We start from the raw sequence: 20,824 nt of genomic DNA, 5'->3' as shown, positions 1-20,824 counted from the left end.
ATCTTCTCATTAGGTAAGCCAAAGCATTAGGTAACACTAATGCGTAAACCCTCTGGGGCTTCTGAACACACTTAGAATAAGCTCCAAAGCCTTTCCTCTGAACAATATAATCTGGACCATGCTACCTCAGTCATTGTACTTCATACCTCTCTCTTCCTCACATGCTTTTTTCTATCCTTGTATGTATCAAGTATGCTCCACACAAGGGCCTTTGTCTTTCCTCTACTTTGCCTAGCTTGTTCCTTTCCTGTCCTCATTTAGCATGGCTTGTAGCTTCTCTCTTCATGTCTTCATTTAGGTCTCTTGTCATATAACTTTCAATGCACAATATCTAAACTAGTGTCTCTTACCTATCCCCACTTTTTCTATCTTCTGACTCTGATTGATTTTTCTTTCTAATGCTTCACATTTACCCTGGTTTACATATTTACTTGCTTATTTGTTTACTAGTTCTTCTGTATACATTCACTCTCCATTCCCTATCCCCACTGGATGCTAATGAAGTTTTATCATTTTCATTCACATTTGCATCCTCAGTGCATGGATCTGTGGCTGACACACATAATGAATATGTACTGGATGAGTAAATGTTTACACTCCTGCTTAGTCTAGTTTTAGCAATAGCCTTACGATGTAAGCATTAGAAAATCATTAATAAAATGAAGTTTATATTTTCATTCTCTAGTCAACTTTAGAAAACTTTTCTTAAAAATAAATAAATAAATACAAAGGAAATCAAAGGCCGGTGAGAAATTAATAAATGCTTTGATAAGTGGTAATGTTGATTTAATTACTTTTTAATTAGGATAAAACATAACTATATTCAAGGTTGGAACAATGTTTTTAAAACTCTCCTTTTCTCATGAAAAGGTTTCAATTAAGGAGCTAAAACATGCTGAGATGTAAACTAGTATGAAATTTTGAGGTGAATTTTTATAAGTTAATGAATTTGTAATTTGGAAATATAGAAGGCTTCTTCTGAATAGACATTTTATATTAAGATGAAACTATACTTGTGGAATATATATGGTACAGAATTTAATAAAATTTGCAGGCAGGGTGAAAATTTAACAACTGTAAACTTACTTAGTTTACAGGTTTATATTCATGTTAACAAAAGTTAAAACACATTGTTGGTTGCTTTTTTTTTTTTTTTTTTTTTTTTTTTTTTTTGAGACGGAGTCTGGCTCTGTGGCCCAGGTTGGAGTGCAGTGGCCGCGATCTCGGCTCACTGCAAGCTCCGCCTCCCGGGTTCTCGCCATTCTCCTGCTTCAGCCTCCTGAGTAGCTGGGACTACAGGCGCCGGCCACCACGCCTGGCTAACTTTTTGCATTTTTTAGTAGAGACGGGGTTTCACCCTTTTAGCCAGGATGGTCTTGATCTCCTGACCTCGTGATCCACCTGCCTCGGCCTCCCAAAGTACTGGGATTACAGGCATGAGTCACCGTGCCCGGCCTCCTTTTTTTTTTTTCTACCATGTTGTGCTGTTGACTGGCCGTGAACTTATGATCAACTAGTAGGTTTTAAAAGTACAATTAAATGTTACCCCAGGTCACTCTACTTATCACGTATATTTTTAAGATCTACATGCATGTCTTTACATGTTTCCAGTTTTAGGTGATTGAGTGCTTATCCTGGCCAGTAGGGCACACATTATCTGCTTCCCTGCTAACTCTCCAAACATCATCTGCCATACCCCTCTCACTCAGTGTGTTCCAGTAAACTGGCTTCTTTTCATTCCTCAAAAATTCTAGCTCTTTCCTGTCTTAAGGAAACAAGACCTAGACCCTCTCCTTGAAAGCCCTTCATTTGGCTTTTTCTTTACCTCCTTAGATATAATGTCACTTCTTTTGAGATGTACTCTGTGAATCTTTCCCGTCACACCCCATTACTTTAATCCTAAATTTAATGTCTCTTTTTATTCCTTTAATTGGAAGCCTTTTCCCTTATTAAGACAAAGAGCAATGTGTAATTATCAGTTTATTTTTATACTTATTTGTCTCACATCAGTCTTGTCATTTTCTAAGCTGTGAGACAACAGGTACCTTATTGGTTTTACTTACTAAGAAATATTCTTCATCATATCCTGTCTAAAACACTGTTTTATAAGTGAAAAAAGGAATGAATTATTTACACATATTTTTCTTATGTCTACAAGAGTATCGTGAGATACCAGGTCAACAGCCATGCTATGGGTGAACTGAAAGCATTAGAATTTCATTACAAATTGAAGTTTATATTTATACCTGGTTGCTAAATGTTTTCTTCAATGAAATCAACAGATAATTTACTCTAACTGGCTCATTAGGATGCAACGCAACTCAAAATTACAAGTTCTTTTACAATCACACAAAGATTCTTCTACTATCGAGGCAATTGTCAATCAGTGTGTGCCTTAAGATTTTTATTAAGAGAAGAAAGTATAGAGCCTAGATTTGACAATGGAAGTATTGGAAACAAAAATTATTAATGATGGCATTGAAAGATCAAAATAATTCTAAGAAAATGCATTCTCAAAGAATTAAAAATTGACAAAATATGAATTTGAGCTCAAAATACATACAAATATGCCTATCATTAGGTGTGTTTTAGTCTAATATATGTGACAATGTTTCAAAGCGTCATACTTACTTCACAATCAGCAAGATACATACGGTACCTCCTGTTGCAGAGAACAAAGAGTTTATGACTTGAATTGCAACATAGATGTAAAATTTCCTTGTACAAGCATCATCTCTTGGGCATTCACCCAAGTGCGCTGAGTAAATTCTGTTCTGGAGACCAGTTACTTCCACACAACTGCAGTTATAAAACACCTAAAAATAGTTTTTGAAATATTACTAAATATATTTGCCAAATACAACAGGGCTATGAATACATTTCATTATATTTAAGGAAGTCTCAAACTAAAATATTTAGTTTAAAAAATGTTATAAAAATATACTTGCTTAATACTGAAAGGCAAAATAGCTTCCTGAATTTAGGAAGTTAAGAAATTAGTGTATGAAATTCTGTATATAATTTTTTCATTAATATACATTATTTAAAATATTTCTCTTCCACCCATATTTACTTTCTAAAATACACATTCTTACTCTCTTTGACAGGTTCTAAGTATTAGTGACTTACTCTGGGAAAGAACTACCAAAGGATCCAGAAAATATAGCAATTTGAAAAGGGACAAAATCTAGCCACTCATGAAAATGGGACAGAGTGCAGGGGAAATAGAGCCAGGCAGGGGTGCCAGAATTCTACTTAAGAAGGCAAAAGCAACATTCAAGACCATAATGACAGGTAATAAAACATATTATATTATTACTAGAAAGATTTAACACAAAAGAATGTCCTGGCTAATGGTTAGAGTATAGAAGAGGAATATTAGGAACAAGTGATTTTAGAGATTTCATCAGGTAGGCAGTGTATGTTGTTAGGTGGCTTTAATAAATTCTGCTCTGATTCTACACTAGAGATTTAAGTTCATCTTGTAACTACTACTGCTAAAGACTATTTACTGAAGGAGAACTTGTAAAAGAATTGACCGGGTGCGGTCACTCACACCTGTAATCCCAACACTTTGGGAGGCCGAGGCAGGTGGATCATGAGGTCAGGAGTTAGAGACCAGTCTGGTCAACATGGTGAAAGCCCATTTCTACTAAAGATACAAAAAAATTAGCCAGGTGTGGTGGTGCACACCTGTAATCCCAGCTACTTGGGAGGCTGAGGCAGGAGAATCACTTGAACCCAGGAGGTGGAGGTTGCAGTAAGCTGAGACCGTGCCATTACACTCCAGCCTGGATGACAGGGCGAGACTCCATCTCAAAAAAAAAAAAAAAAAAAAAAAAAGAAAAGAAAAGAAAAAGAGAAAGAAAGAAAGAATTTAAATCCATACTTGTATGGTTCAAGAAAGATTCCTTTTTTCCTTTCTTTTTTTTCAATAAGAATAATATGGAGGAATCTTTTATGGAGCAAGCACATTGGCCAATGAAACCAAACTTTGATACAGAGAGCATTATTTTAACAATTTTACTGAGGATTTAGTAAAGGAACTTTGCAGTAGCCCCCCCCCCCCACCCATCCATGGTATAGCCATTGCCAGTATTAAGATGATGTCTCCATGTAGACAGAGCTGTCTTTAGGATATTATACTAACATCATGTATCTTTCAGATCTTCACTTCTGGACAACATGGGACCAGGGATTAAATGGGGCACCCTTACTGAAAGGTACTAGAGCTGATGAATATGAGATGTGAGCTTTTAAGTATAGTCTTTGGGCCACATATGTGCAAGTTTATTAAAGTTGTAGCCTATCTTCAAGGAAACTAGGATGCTCTATTCTTCAAATTTCTCCATGCCATTTAATAATACATTGGTAGGACATTGGGCAAGGGAAAGATAGAAAATGTTTAGAATTGAAGCATAGAAGAATGTGGTAGGGAGTCATAATCACAGCTGACTGTATTGCTAATGTTGGTAATAGGGAAAGGGCCTGAAAAACAGTTATGCAACTTTGTGAGATGTTGAATTGATTGTACGTATGGGGAAGAGCATACCTAATTTCCAATCATTGGGAGTTACCCAGGATATTGGGAAAAATCCATGTGTCACATGGAAAGAAAACAAAAACAAAAACAAAAAAACCCTTTGAGTTAAGAAAGAAATGGAATTTCCAACTGATATGTTGGCAGTCAGTGAGCAGGATACTAAATTATACTGAGTTAAAGAAGTGCCAGCTTTGGGAGCATCAAAATAGGAAAACAAGAATAGGGAATTCGAGTAAACATGAAGCCTTGACTAATTTCTTAGAAAGTCCAAGGCCACAGTGAGTCCCTAGCTAAACTTATCAGGATGTATATATTAAAATGCAAACAGATCGTTGTCCTCATAAAGCGGGTAGTGCTGACAACTGGCTAATTCTGAACTTTCCCCTAACTTCTGAAGGGTAAAGTAATTCCAAATTAATAAAAATCATGTGCTTTAGTCAAATGAGAGACTTCTTAGATACCCTAAATGCATTCAAATTCTAACAGGTCATATTCTTAAAATCTCAAGATAAAAAGTGGGTAATCTCTAATTAGAAATCAAGCAACAGAGAAGTCTGATTGTGTCCTAAGCAGAGTTTTATATGAAGCTTTTTTTATACTTCACAGCTATCATGAGGACAGATAATACTGGAATCTTTTTATTTAATCTTTTTATTGGAGACCTTAGTTATAGGAAGATTTGATAAGTAATTATTAAATCTGTGATTTTGATTAAGGAGAGGAGAAAAAGCAAAAACTAATACTCACTGTAGACTTTTTAATACCACTTAAGGATTTGCATCCTGCTAGACAAGGTGACAGGTAAGTTATTCCATTGTTCCCACAGATTGGTTCCCATTGACTTTCATCACAATTGCACTCTGAGTTGCAATAAGAAAGTGGTACATCTATATGAGATGCCACTGAATTATTTCTGAAAATATATGATAGAAATATATCAAAAAAAGAGAAAGAGGAAGTAGAGAAGGAGGAGAAGAGAGAGACAAGGGTTAAGGAGAGGGGAAATAGAGGAGGAGGAAGAGAAGGGGAAAAGAAGAGAAATAAGAGAAGGGGTTTTCCTTTAATTGGAGAAATCTGATTTGCTGACGTCTAAATGGCAATTTTTGTAATGCTTATTGACTTTTAACTCTCCTTCTTTACCAAGACATGACTTAAGACCTAGAAAAAGTAAAACTTAAAAAAGAAATAAAAGAGGTTAGATAAGACTTAGACAAGAGGTCTTTATCATTCTATCAAATAAACTTTACATTAGATAAGTAACTTCATTTTTCTGAGATTCACTTTCTCTTCAGGGAAGTAATGGCATTAGATTGACGTTCCTTTAAAATTCTCTGAATCTACGCATGTTAGTTAACATTGTGGAATTTTGCAATCTGTATTTTAACTACATAAAAAAAGAATTCGATGTGGTTAAAGCTAAACCTCTGAGGAATAAAAAATAAAAAATAATAGAATCAGTTGAAAAAGGATAAAAAATCTCTGTATATTTTTTGAATAAAACTATAATATTGTTTATACTGATTTACTTTACAATATAGTTATAAATTACAAGATATAATTTTATATTTTGACTAAAATTATAAAACATGTTATTTGTATAATGTTTAAGCTTAAACATTTCAAGTTATTTGTTTTGTAAAGATATGATCATTATTGAGGATTTATGAAATATCTTCAAATGAGTATATAATTTAAATTAAGAAAAATAAGTAGATTGTTAATTTAGAAAATACATTATGAATAATTTTATTTAATGACATATGATACCTCTAATATCTCAAATTTGTGTCTTAATCTTAACATTGCTAGCCATATAATGTGTGTATTTCTCTAAATCTTACTTTTACATCTATAAAACTGGGGTAAAAGTGTCCACCACTCATTTTAATTACCCATAAATTATAGGTGTTATTATTTCAACCTATGTAGCTTTTCCTTAAGGAATAAAACAAATTTTTATCGTCTCAGGAAATGGACATTTTAAGAATTTGAAAATTGCAATTTCTCTCAATTAAAATAAAGTTTAATTACAATTGTTTTCTACCCTATTTTACTTGCACATAATCTTTTAATTCAATGGTTAACATATCACACAATTTATATAGCAATATATACAAACCCATCATAGGTCAAGGTTAGGCCGGCAACTGATTTGCTTTCACAGATTAGAGGGAAATAAATAAGTTGAAACAAGAAGGATATTATCGAAGTAAGAAGTGAAAATTTGGCAATTCCAACTAAAGACAATTTGAATTTTTTAATGATATATCCTCCTAAAAACATTCCAGTGGCAATCGTAGGAATGGTTATGACTCCTAGAAATAAAAGAAGAGAAAAAAGCTATAATTACATGGATCTGGTTTTTCTGATACGTCTTTATTTATAGAATCCAGTTATATCAACCAAATTCACCCTTTCTTATTTCTTTAAGAGAAGGGTGGCGAACCCAGAAGGCGGAGTTTGCAGTGAGCTGCGATCCCACCACTGCACTCCAGCCCGGGCGACAGAGCGAGACTCCATCTCAAAAAAATAAAAAAGAGAAGGTTGGCACACTAGGGTGGAGGTAAGGGACAAGTATACCATATGAGAGACAAAAATAATTTATTTTGGCCAATTATGAGGGCTTGGCTTCCTCACGAGCAAAAGGCAGTGGCTAAGAATATTTATGTGTCTAAAACGGTTATTTCTATGAGGAGCTTTCTTTTTCTTCTTTTCTTTTTTTTTTTTTTTTTGGCAATCAACAACAACAAAATCTTTCTTCCTCTGAGATTTCTATCCTACCACCTAAAATCCTTTACATCTCTCAAAACAGAGTTTCAATCCTCAATAACTCACTCCAATTTTGCCCAAGGCTTTAGAATTAAATTCTTGAACTAATCTCTTTATTATTCATAAAACACATATATACCCTGATAGATAAAAATGTCTACATATAGGATTAAAAATGATTGATCCCTCTTACAACTTTTCCATTTCACGGTCCTGTAAGTGTTATTAAGGTGAAGATTCCTCTAACAAAAAACTCAAGCCAGGTTATTGCGAGTCAAAACTTAACCTTTCAGTTTAAACCTGTCAGTTCAACAGGGAGATCATCCAGAAGCCTGTTCCAATGCTTCAGTATATAGATTTTCTAATTATTGCATTCCTGTGTACATATGACCTAGATACCTACCATTTGATACATTGTTTAACTCATCAAATATTTATCAAATTTCTACAAGATTTCTACAATACTGGAGTTGTGGGAAAAGTGATATAAGATAAACTTTCCATAAGGAGAAAGTCTCAATATGACTTTGAAAATAGGTATTGTAGCAAAAAAAAAAAAAAAAAAACCCTCTCTAAAATATGATATTTGTTTTGAATCACGCATATTTTGTAATGTGTTTAAATTTATTCTCCTTCTGAAAACATTAATATTATGTGTTTTGTAAGTAGCTGAGGCCTTATTTCAGTCCATGAATTATAGGATTATAATGGTTATATTATAAAAGGGTTTGTCTTAGGATCTCAGTAGTATAAGATCCAATTATGCAGATACCACATCTAAATGTATTATTCACAAGCAATTTTTTTCTTTAGAATTTCACCTATAGAATTAAATTCACCTAACATGAGATGCAACCTCAAATGCAAAACGATGACGATATCACAAGATGGAGAAATTTTGTAAAGTTTGAGAGATAATAAGATTATATTTAGTAAAATATAAAATCACCTTCATAATAAAATGTGAATTGGAACACAAGTACTCAGTAGTGTTTCGTTTATCAAGCAAACAGGTAAAAAATATGTCTTACCCAACAAAAAGTTAGCCTGAGATGCAGACTGACCATACTGTTGCTCCATATATTTAAAGACGTAAGTAAAAGAACCAATAAAGCTGCTTATTTGTAACAATGTCAAAAGCACGAATATAACATACAGGGTATTGGTAAGGAGGCTTTTCAAAGACTGGAAAAAACCTATAGAGTTATAAAAATAAGATATTTCAATAATAAAATATATACTAATATCTGAATTTTGTAAATATAAGTTATATGACTTAAAGTTACAAAAGACATAACACAGAGATAGTACCCTGCAATCCTACTGTCAAGTTTTTAATATATTCCTTCAGTATTTTCCATATGTATATTATTATTTATTTATTTCCTTCATTTTAACGTCAAATAGGATGATACATAAATGGTATTTTTTAACTTGCTTTGTTCACTTAATATTTGGTTATCTTTGGCACTTTACCATACTATTAGATATAGACTAATTCACCTATTCATTTATTCAATAAATGTTTGGTTTTCAATTGGGTACCAGGCAATATGCTTAGTGTCCAAGAAACAAAAAAAAAGTGAATCAGAAATGTGATGTTCGCCAGGTGCAGTGGCTCATGCCTGTAATCCCAGCACTTTGGGAGGCTGAGGCATGCAGATCGCTTGAGCCCAGGGGTTACAGACCAGACTAGGCAACATGATGAAATCCCTTGTCTACAGAAAATACACAAATTAGCTGAGCATGGTGGGTTATGCATGTAGTCCCAGTTACTTGGGGGGCTGAGGTGGGAGGATCGTGTGAGACAGGGAGGTTGAGGCTGCAGTGAACCATGTTCATACCACTACACTCCATCCTGGGAGACAGGGACAGACCCTGTCACAAAAGGAAGGAAAGAAGGAAGAAAGGAAGGAAGGAAGGGAGGGAGGGAGGGAAATGTGATGTCCCTTATTTATTAGCATTTAACATAATTATATTAAAACTGTAATTGTTAAATATAAATTTAAATTAAAGATAGTATAATCTAAGACACAGAAATAAGAGCACTAATATTAAAAAAATTTAAAGAAAACATCAGTATGAGGGCTCAGACCTCTTTTTTCCCTGGTATATAGCTTGTGTACCATAAAATACTGCCTCAGTAAATCTGGCAGTATTATAAATTCCTTATAGTAAGATGCAAGAAGGTGAGGCAGGGGAGAACGATGTTGGTCCCAAGTGACATTATGACAGTAATAGTACAACAACCTATGCCTACAAGTAGGTGCGGTAACAAACTTCTAACTTCTGTCCATGGCAGAAATTATGTGATCTGGGTCTGTGATTGCCAACTCAATCAGCCATAATATGAGATAAAAGTGGAAGGAACTATTTAGAACAACAGGAAGTTTCAGAGTACAGCAAGAAAGTCCGAGATATGGTTACTGAGAGATGGATGATATGGGCTTTGAAAGATCTTGCTCTCCATAGACCTTTAAAGATTTTCATTAGATATGGACAGTACTTTCAAACGGTAACAAATAAATACTTTGTTTCCTCTGATTATAATAATAAGGAAAGACAGGGAAATGGCACAGAACAGAAAAGAGTTAAGAAAATGTATAGCAGGAATAAAAAATATTTAAAGTTGTTAAAACAAAGCGTCAAACTTCCCTCCTTAGGTCCTTAGGTCTCCCCAGTGAGGAAGAATCACCAGTGATTTGTGAGGCATTCTAAGAGAGTCATGACCTTTGCTCAAAATAAATGGAACATGTGGATTAACCAATTGTTAAAGTTTTGAAGTAAATAGGAACTCGGATGTCATATAAACTGAACTTCCATACAATCATAGCTCACTATATGTTGATCCATCAAAAAATGGATCAATAAACAACTCAAGTGACATTACGCTACCTCAGAACAATTTGCTCAACTTTTGAACAGTTCTCATTGTTTACATGTTGTCTTTGTAACGAACTGAAATTTCCTTTGCCTTCTAATCAATTAGTCTTAGTTCTATTCAAGAACGTATAGAATAAATCTAATTTGTCTTTCTAGTATTTTAGCCATTCCTAATGGGCACCTAATTAAAATTCACTTTACTATTCATGTCACTACCCTTAAAGAAAAAAAAAAGCTCATAATATAGACAATGTTTACAGTTGCGCCTTTATTTGCACCTTATTATCTTCTTCATTCTTTTTGGGCTCACAGTCAACCCTGGTCCTTATTGGTTTAGAAAATCCATTAATTGGCCAGGCGCGGTGGCTCACGCCTGTAATCCCAGCACTTTGGGAGGCCAAGGTGGGTGGATTGCCTCAGCTCAGGAGTTCCAGACCAGCCTGGGCAACATGGTGAAACCCCGGCTTTACTAAAATACAAAAAATTAGCTGGATGCGGAGGCGTGCGCCTGTAGTCTCAGCTACTCTATAGGCTGAGGCAGGAGAATTGCTTGAACCTAGGGGCCAGAGGTTGCAGTGAGCCCAAGATCATGCCACTGCACTCCAGCCTGGGTGACAGAGTGAGACTCTGTCTCAGGAAAAAAAAAAAAAAAAAATCATTAATTGTTATGGATTGGCTTAAAGTAGAAACATAGCATAGACAAAATAGACAAAATAAAAAATCCTTGATATGATATTTTTAGTAGGCATGTTAAACTATAAAAACTCATAATGATGTGCTGGTAAACATTTAACAACAGATTCATTGGGAAACAAACCCGATTTGTAATATTTTTCAATTTCCATGGTAACACATGGTGGTAAATTCTCCTACCATGGACAATTTAAAGCTACCTACGCAGCTGAAATTGAGGAATCCACTCTAATGAGTGAATATACAAGGCTCCAGCATCCCATTGCTCTTGGGTTAGTGTGGTGGACGGGAGAAAATAACAACAACAAAGGTAAGTGAAAGAACTGATGAGAGAAAGAATATGGGTTACTTTGGAAAGGTTGTAAGTTTACTTCAATGAAAACCTGAAAAAGTGCCAAGGGTTTAGATGTTGGTTGCACTGCTTCAGGTTTTACTACTTCACCATTTCTCCCTAAAGCTGCTAACTAAAACCAAAAACTGCTGTCAATACCTTACCACTTCAACTATCTTGCTCTGACAGCTGCCAGATCATTTTCTTGATTACTGCTTCTCAATGGTTCTCCATTAACCCATATGGCTTATATTCGAAAGAGTTATGACTATCAAGTGGTAAAGGAATCCTAATTCACATTATTGACTCCAAATATCTTAATTACTGATGTTGCTTTTCACTTCATTTTTGAATACTTAAGATTATATATGTGTGTATATATACATTTTTAATTCATATATACATTAATGTAATTTAATAAGTATATATAATTTAAGTACCAAGAAAAATAATCTTACTGTAATTACATAGACAGACTCCTGACTTCCTTCTCCTTATTTCATCTCTACACCTGAGAATAGTTAAATATAACCTACCATAGTACTTAAGATACTTTATTACAATGATCTATATACTTCTCATTATCATCCACTAAGTTCTCAAAAAATAAAGGCAATGTTCTATTACCAGGGAATAGTATGATGGCTGGTATCATTTGTTAAATAAATAAATGAATGAAATATTATAATCCTTTTAATCCTCACAGTTTATACCATATTATATTAAAATGAATAAGTACTTTTTGGCTTATAAGGAACAGATGTTAATAGCTTTGATTGGTTTGTCTTCTAAACAGCAGAAACCTAATCCTCTTCCCCTTTTTATGTGCTCAAGACATATTTGTTAATTTTAATAGGAGTTTTAGAAAAAATAATTCAGCTAAATTTAGTGGAGAAGAAAGCTAAGTGTAGATGATTTGAGTATGCTTTATTTATTTTGTTTTTTTTTACTCACTTCTCCCTTTCATTGAGATTAACAATTCTAAGTTGACAATTAATGTTAAAATACTTACCAGTCACATTTTTTGTAACTTTTTTTCCTTGGTTGGTCAAATTAGCTGTTTGATTTCTTTCATCATTTGTTTTCAGCACATGCAAAGATAGTGAAACTTTTCTTTCTTTTTGTGGTTTATTTGGATTTTGGGGCAAGAAAAAAAATGGTATGGAAGAAGTAATGGAAAATAGTCCAGACACAAGGAAACCAAGCCACCAAGCTCCAACCCAACGAGAGTCCTTAGGAGTTATTCTGATAGTGCCTAGGAGAAACGGTTAGAAGAAGCCAGTCAAAAATCATTTTGAACTACAATAGGTTCTGGGAAATAATGATAATGATTGCAGTCTTCCATAGATGAAGAAAGTAAACTATATGTTTACTTTCAATTCTAAAACACTATTTTCTTCTTTTCATATTTCGTTATCTCTGAAACTAGGTTGATGACATCTTGCAATTGCTATTTTTCAGGAATCAGTCATGACACTGTTCACATTGCCTGAGGTTGTGTGCACTTCGTGGCCTTTCAGATTTCATGACTGGACAGCTGTCATCATAGGACATTTAACTCCTCAGACCATTTAACAACTACTCATGGAAGAAATATGAATCCTCACTGTTGTCTGAAAATGTTGGAATCATCTGATGAGGTCAAGAAAGCATCAGCAATAAAATTTAAGCAACTGGCAAAAAATACTTAGAGAAAATAAACACCACCACCACACCACCGTCCACACCACCCTAACCACCCAGGAACCTGCATTTGCAACTCTCCAGACAGCACAGAGGATGAGAAACGATGCAAAATGAAAATCTGAGTTTAAGAGTAACCCAGAAATATTGGACTCTAAATGTTAGAGATCATTCAACCATTTTATTTCAACTATATTTCCCTTAAAGTATGTATAAGAGTAATGTGTAAATGCTATATCTCAAGTGTAAATGAGTTATTTTAGTAGGTAGAAAATATACAGTTTAAGTAATAGGAAGGCATCCATGAAATATCAGCAAGATACCAGAATAGGAAGCACTAGATACCTTTTTCTCCATGAACATACTGATTTCAACAGTAATATTCAGATCAATTTCATTTGTGAGTAATACTCAGATCAATTTCATAGTGAGAAACTAATTGAGAGACTCCTACACATCAGGAAAGTACAAAACCCGATACACAAAAACCAGTAAAATAATCGGAGACACCCTCTTGCCATTCTCCTCCTCAGTATTGTACCACACAATTGGGAAAAACTAGCAGTTTAAACTTGCATGTGAACACTTGACACAGCTCTTCCCTCTGGCTTAACACAGAGTGAATGTGTGAGAGAAAAAGAAAAAAACAAAAAACATGTGGCAATTCCTCAAGGATCTAGAACCAGAAATACCATTTGATCTAGCCATCCCTTTACTGGGTATATACCCAAAGGAATATAAATCATTCTATTATAAAGATACATGCACATGTATGTTTATTGCAGCACTAGTCACAAGAGCAAAAGTCATGGACCAACCCAAATACCCATCAATGATAGATTGGGTGAAGAAAATGTGGTACATATACACCACGGAATACTATGCAGCCATAAAAAGGAAGGAGATCATGTCCTTTGCAGGGACATGTATGACACTGAAAGCCATTATCCTCAGCAAACTAACATGGTACGGAAAACCAAACACTGCATGTCCTCACTTATAAGTGGGAGCTGAACACTGAGAACACATAAACACAGAAAGAGCTACAACACACACTGGGGCCTGTCATGTGGACAGAAGGAGGGAGAGCATCAGGACAAATAGCTAATGCATGTGGGGCTTAATACCTAGGTGATGGGTTAATAGGTGCAGCAAACCACTATGCACATGTTTGTCTATGTAACAAACCTGTACATTCTGCACATATATCCCAGAACTTAAAGTAAAATAAAATTTTTAAAAAATGCTCCCAGCTTATCCTTGGGGAGAGAAAGCATTGGACTGCACATTCAACATTTCAACCTTTCCAAGTGCTACCTAATGGATTGGCTTCTATCTCATCTGCCTCAAAGTACTGACAGGATCCAGCACATGCCAGTCACCTGGCTACTACAGAGAATAAAGACGAGCCAGTATGTGGACATTTATCACAGATCCTGCTCCCTAGCTTAGTGCAGAGTGAGCAGTCAAAAACAAACAGAAACAAAAACAAAATCCCAGCTTTTAGCTCCTCCATGGGGAAGCAAAGATTTGGACCACACGTATAACATTTCATCTTTTCTGAATTCTATTTAAGGAAAAGTATTTTGTCTTTCTTGTCTTTGGGTTAGGCATACACTTGGCCCCTGTGTATACAAAGAAGACAAAAATGATGATTTAAACTAGCACATGGGCACTTGTCACAGCTCCTCCTGCCCCTAGATGTAAGCAGAGTGATGAGGTAAGAAACCTCAGCTTCCAAATTCTCCAGGGGGAGGGAAAGAGTTGGACAGCATGCCAAATATTCAAACTTTCCTAAGAGTTGACTAAGGACTGTCTTCTGTCTCAAATGTCTAAAGGTGCTGATAAGACCCTGCATATGCTACAAGCCTGAGGGATCCTAAGACAAAGATAGCAGTTTGGATGACCATGCAAGTTTGAGAGACCCAAGAAGATATGGCTGGGCTGATTGATGAAGGTTTTCTCCTATAATAAGGTCTGTCCATGAACAGTTGGAGAGGTGATTCTTTTTTTCTAATGCATAGATTGCAAAATATTTTTTTCTAATACCAGCTCAGCCACAGTAAAATAGGGCACCAGACAGAGTTTTGAGGCCCTAACTCATGGACAACATTTGTAGGCACATCCTGGTCCAAAAAGGAATCCACTGCATTGAAGGGAAGCACCCACTCCTGGCAGCATTTATCATCAGTTGACTAAAGAGCCCTCAGACCCTGAATAACCAGCAGCAGTATCAAATTAATACACTGCGGGCCTTGGGCTCTGACATTTGCTGACTTCAGGTGTGACCAAGCACATTCCCAGCTGTGGTGGCTATGGCGAAAGACTCCTTCTCTTTAAGAGAAGTGGTGGAAAAATAAAGGGGACTTTGTCTTGCACCTTAGGTACCAGCTCAGCTACGGTAGAGTAGAGCAACAAGAAGGCTTTTGGGGTCCCTGAGTCCAGGACTAAGCTCTTAGGCACCTTTTCTAGACCTGCCCTGGGCCACAGGCAAGTGTAGAAATGCTGTCCAATAGCCTAGTCCTGAATTAAGAGACACATTGCCCTGAAGGATGAGTCTCTGAAATCTGGCAGCATTCATAATAACCTGACTGAAGAGCCCTAGAGCTTTAATTGAACATGGGTGGTGGCCTGGGAGAATCTTCCTTGGGCCTGTGGTGGCGGTGGACACAGGGAGAGGCTCCTCTGCCTGTGGCAAGGGGAGAGACGAGCAAAAAGAACTTTGTGCTGTGTTTTGGGTGCCAGTGTAACCACAGTAGAATAGAACATCTATTATAGGTAAATTGCTAAGGTTTTTTGCTCTAAACCTTGGCTCTCAGACAGCATCTATAGGACAGCCTGAGGCCTAGGGGAACTCACTGCATTGAAGGGAAGGACACAAACCTGGCTGGCTTGGCCAGCTACTGATTGTAGAGCCCTTGAGCTTGAGTTAACATAGATGGTAGCCCGATAGTAGTTACAGAGGGCCTTGGCCAAGACCCAGTGCTGTGCTGGCTTCTGATAGTGGTTACAGCAGGCCTTGGGCAAGACTCAGTGCTGTGCTAGCTTCAGGTCTTACCCAGTACAGTACAGTCTCAGTGGTGGGGGGCCACAAGGATGCTTATATCAGTGAAACCCCAGTTCCAGGCAGCTCAGCACAGGAAGAGCAAGACTACATTTACTTTGGAGAAAGTAGGGGAAGAGAACAAGAGTCTCTGCCTAATAATCCAGTGAATTCTTCCATATACTTTCCAAGGTCACCAAGGCTGTACCTCTCCAAGACTGTAAAAACCACAGTATTATTGAGGTTGTGGCCAAAGTCCCTTCATATACCTAAAAAGCCTAGTAAAGAAGGATGGGTAAAAACAAACCCAGACTACAAAGACTACAATAAATACCTAAGTCATCAATGCCCAGACACTGATGAATAACATAAGCACTAAGATCAGCCAGAAGAACATGACCTCATCAGACAAATTAAATAAGGCACCAGGGAACAATCCTGGTGAAAGAGACATGTGTAATCGTTCAAACAGAGAATTCAGCACAGCTATTCTGAAGAAACTCAAAGAAATTCAAGATAACACAGAGAAGAAATTCAGAAACTATCAGATAATTTAACAAAGAGACTGAAATAATTAATGCCAATACTATTCAAGCGATTCCAAAAAATGGAGGAGGAGGGAATACTTCCAAACTCATTCTGTGAGGCCAATATTACCCCGATACCAAAACCAGACAAACACACATCAAAAAAAGAAAACTACAAGCCAATTTCTCTGATGAATATTGATGCAAATATCCTCAACGAAACAGTAACAAACCAAATTCAACAATACATTAGAATGATCATTCATCATGACCAAGTGGGATTTATCCTGGGATCCAAGGTTAGTTCAACATATGCAAATCAATAAATCTGATACATTATATAAACAGAATGAAAGGTTAAAATCCTATGATCATTTCAATTGATGCTAAAAAAGCACTTGATAAAATTCAACATCCCTTCATAATAAAAGTCCTCAAAAATCTGGGTATAGAAGGAACATACCTACCCAAATATATCCACAGATTCAAATTCATATGAAACTAACAAATGACCTCAAATAGCCAAAGCAATCTTGAGAAAGAATGAAGACGATGGCTCACACTTTCAGACTACAAATATATGTCAAAGCTAAAGTAATTAATACATTACAGTACTGGCATAAAGATAGATATATAGACCAATAGAATGAAATACAGAGCCCAGAGAAATCTGTGTGTATACAGTCATTTGATCTTTGACAAGCGATCACAATAGTGAAATAATTGTTTCTCTGACAAATGGTGTTGAGAAAAGTGGATATTCACATACAAGAGAATGATATTATACCGTTATATATACTGAAAAAATAAACTCAGACTGTGTTGAAGACTAAAATTTAAAACTAGAAACTATAAAATTCTTAGAATAGAACTTAGAGAGTTTCATTACATTTGTCTTGACAATAATTCATGGATGTACCACCAAAAGCACAGGCAATAAAAGCAAAATTAGACAAATGGAACTGGTCAAACTAAAAAGCTTCTGCCCAGCAAAATGAATAATCAACAGAGTGAAAAGGCAGCATACACAGTAAGAGAAAATATTCATAAAGCATATATATGATAAGGTGTTAATTTCTAAAATGTACAAAAAATTCCTGCAACTCCATAGCGCAAGAATATAATTATCTGATTTAAGAATAAGTGAAAGACCTGAATAGAAATTTCTCCAAAGAAGATATAGAAGTGAACAACAGGTACATGAAAAGACATCCAGCATCATTTATTATCATGGTAATGCAAATCAAAAGCACAATTACATATCACCATACACCCATTAGGATGACTATCAAAAATAAAGAAGGAGAAAAGTGGTGGCATAGATGTGGAGATATTTGAACACTTATATACTGTTGGTAGAATGCAAAATCCTGCACCCAGTATAAAAAAATAGTATGAAGTTTCCTTGAAAAATTAAATATAGAACTACCATATGATGGAGCAATCTCACTTCTGGGTGTATATCCAAAATAATTGAAATCAGGATCTCACAGAGATATTTGCACTTGCATGTTCATTGCAGCACTCTTCACAACAGTCTAAATGTGAAAACAACCTAATATTTACAGAGAGATGAATAAAGAAAATGTGATCTATGAATATAATGGAATACTATTCACCCTGAAACAGAAAGGACATCCTGCAGTATGTGATAACATGGATGAACTTTGCCAACACTGTGCTAAGTGAAATAGGCCAGTCACAGAAGAACAAATACTGAGTGATTACATTTATGTGAGGCATACAAAAGAGTCAAACTCATGAAAGCAGAAAGTAGAATGGTGATTTCCAGTGGTTGTGGGAAAGGGGAAAGAGGGAATTCCCAGTTAATGGGTATAAAAAGTTTCATTTATACCAGATGAGTAAGCCTTAGAGATCTGCTGAACAACATTGTGCCTGTAGTTAATAATCCTGAATTGTACAGTCGACTTTTGAGTGACATGGGAGTTAAGGTGGCTTACCCTCCACACAGGTGACAATCCGTGTATAACTTTTAGTTTCCCCAAAACTTAACTTGAATTTGTAGATATATTTGGGTAGGTATGTTCCTTCTATCCCCAGATTTTTTAGGGCTTTGATTAAGAAGGGATGTTGAATGTTATCAAGTGCTTTTTTTTTTAGCACTAATAGTCTACTGTTGGCCAGAATTCTTACCAATAGTATAAACGGTCAACATATATTTTGCATGTTGTATGTATTATAAACTGTATTATTTGTATAAATTAAGCAGGAGAAAATGACATTTAGAAAATCACAAGGAAATGTGTTTACTATTCATTAAGTGGAAGCGGATCATCATAAAGCTTTTCATCCTCATCTCTTCACATTGAGTAGGTGGAGGAGGAGGGAGGGGAGGTATTGTTCTTGCTTTCTCTAGGGTAGTAGAGGCAGAGGCCGTGGAGGAGGTAAAAAGGAAGACAGGAAAGGCAGGTATACACAGTGTGACTTTACAGAAACACATCATAACACATCATAATTTCTATTTGACTTTGTTGCTTTATCATTTCTCTAAAAATGTTTCTATGTGGTACCAATTCTTCTTCCACTGTTTGCTTTTGTTTCAGTGCCCACATTGCAGAAGCTTCCATGTTGTAAAATATGTCAAAACAGTCTTGAATAATCAGAACACTTCTGCCAGATTGTCTAATGTCAATTTGTTTCTGTCACTGCTTCTTCTACGTCTTCTTCCTCATCAGCTGACGTTGGTTCAGAAGCACTTCTTTCCATCAAGTTGTCTTCTGTTAATTCCTCTGATGTGCCTGTTACCTCTTGAATGTCTCCAAGATCCATGTCTGGAAATTCTTCACTTCACACCTTTTTTTTTGCCATATCCACAATCTCTTCATAATTTTCTTGAATGGTTATGAATTCCATGAAGCTATGCACAACAATTGGACAGTTTTCTCCAGTAGAAATTTGTTTCCTGTTTGACAGCTTTTGTGGCTTTTTACATAGCAATGATGGTAACTTCAGTGGTGTAATTCTTTCAGACTTTTATAATGTTCTCTCTGTTGGGGTTCTCTTCCACAGGATTTACAATCCTTCCTATAGGGTAACATGTGTAATGAGCCTTAAATGTCCTTAGGACCCCACATCTAGGGGGTGAATTAGAGACACTGCATTTGAGGTAAAGCAGACCACTTCAGCACCTTCAGTATTCAACTTATGAGGCTCTGGATGACCAAGAGCATTGCCAATTATCAAAAGGACTTTAAAAGGTAAACCCTTCCTGCCAAGGTACTTCCTGTCTTTGGGAACACAGCATGGAAGGAAACTGTCATAACTTTTCAGAAAAAAAAAGTTATTATTGTTCAGGACTTCTTGTCATACAACCAAAAGACTAACAACTGTTTTTCATCTTTCCCCTTCAAGGCTTAGGGATTAGCAGTTGTATAGGTAAGAACAGTACTGATCATAAACCCCACTGCATTTGCACAGAACAGCAGAGTTAGCCTATCCCTTCCTGCCTTAAATCCTGGTGCTCACTTATCTTCCTTATTAATAAGTGTACTCTGTGGCATTTTTTTTTCCAGAATAGGGCACTTTTATCTGATTAAAAACCTGCTCAGGTAGATGTCCTTTCTCCTCAATGACTTTCTTTGTGCCATTTAGAACTTTTCCGTTACCTCCTAAGTGGTAGAAGCTGCTTCTCCTGTTATATTGACACTTTTTTGAGGCAAACCTCTTTCGAAAATTTTCAAATTATCCATTAGTGGCGTGAAATTCTCCAGCTTTAAATCATTCACTTTCCTTTTGCTTTAAGTTGTCATATAATGACTTCACTTTTTCTTGAACCATGTTTCGAGCCTACAGGTATGCCTTTCTGATAGCAATCTTGCATCTACATAAAAGTTGAATTTTCAATATGATATAAAAAGCTATTTCACTAAAAGGATGGGTTTTTGTGCCCAATGCTGTAGCTGCAGTGAGGCTTCATGTCATTCCATTTTTCTGTGAGTGTGGGTTTTAGTTTTTGTTTTACAATGGTCCTTGTACTGGATACATTTATATTGAAACAGTAGCCAGCTGCAGAACTCGTTCTACAGTACATATTAAGCAATTCAACTTTTTCTTATAATGTCATGACTTTTCGTTGCTTCTGAGAGCACTTCCAGCATCACTAGTGGCACTTCATATGGCTCACACAGTGTTACTTAAGGTTGATGCTACAGCACTAAACAGGATGAAAAACACACAGAAAACACAAGGGTTCACTTTTTACCGTAATTCATCACTTACTGGAGAGTGATGAAAACTACTCACATGGAGATGATGAATGACATATGGCATTTTAAATAAATACTCTCAACACTTGAGTTTACTGCAATAGTAACAGGAGATGGTTAGAGAAT

General features: G+C 35.9%; 1 protein-coding gene across 2 annotated transcripts in view; it reads right to left on the bottom strand.

The window, feature by feature from the left end:
* The window catches only part of SLCO1B3 (solute carrier organic anion transporter family member 1B3), a 110,302-nt gene that overhangs the window by 30,737 nt on the left and 58,741 nt on the right, over nucleotides 1-20,824 (bottom strand). For both annotated transcript variants that reach the window (XM_010361359.2, XM_030938348.1), the window contains 5 exons: nucleotides 12,232-12,474; nucleotides 8,344-8,508; nucleotides 6,663-6,858; nucleotides 5,291-5,456; nucleotides 2,632-2,816 (listed from right to left, as the gene is read on the bottom strand). In XM_010361359.2, the coding sequence (XP_010359661.1) occupies nucleotides 2,632-2,816; nucleotides 5,291-5,456; nucleotides 6,663-6,858; nucleotides 8,344-8,508; nucleotides 12,232-12,474 (955 nt within the window). The remainder of the gene's footprint in view (nucleotides 1-2,631; nucleotides 2,817-5,290; nucleotides 5,457-6,662; nucleotides 6,859-8,343; nucleotides 8,509-12,231; nucleotides 12,475-20,824) is intronic.

Source organism: Rhinopithecus roxellana, chromosome 10, assembly GCF_007565055.1.
Source record: "Rhinopithecus roxellana isolate Shanxi Qingling chromosome 10, ASM756505v1, whole genome shotgun sequence".
In the NCBI taxonomy this organism is placed as follows: domain Eukaryota; kingdom Metazoa; phylum Chordata; class Mammalia; order Primates; family Cercopithecidae; genus Rhinopithecus; species Rhinopithecus roxellana.
The sequence above is the reverse complement of the archived record's forward strand: the minus strand, read 5'-3'. Positions and strand labels throughout refer to the sequence as shown.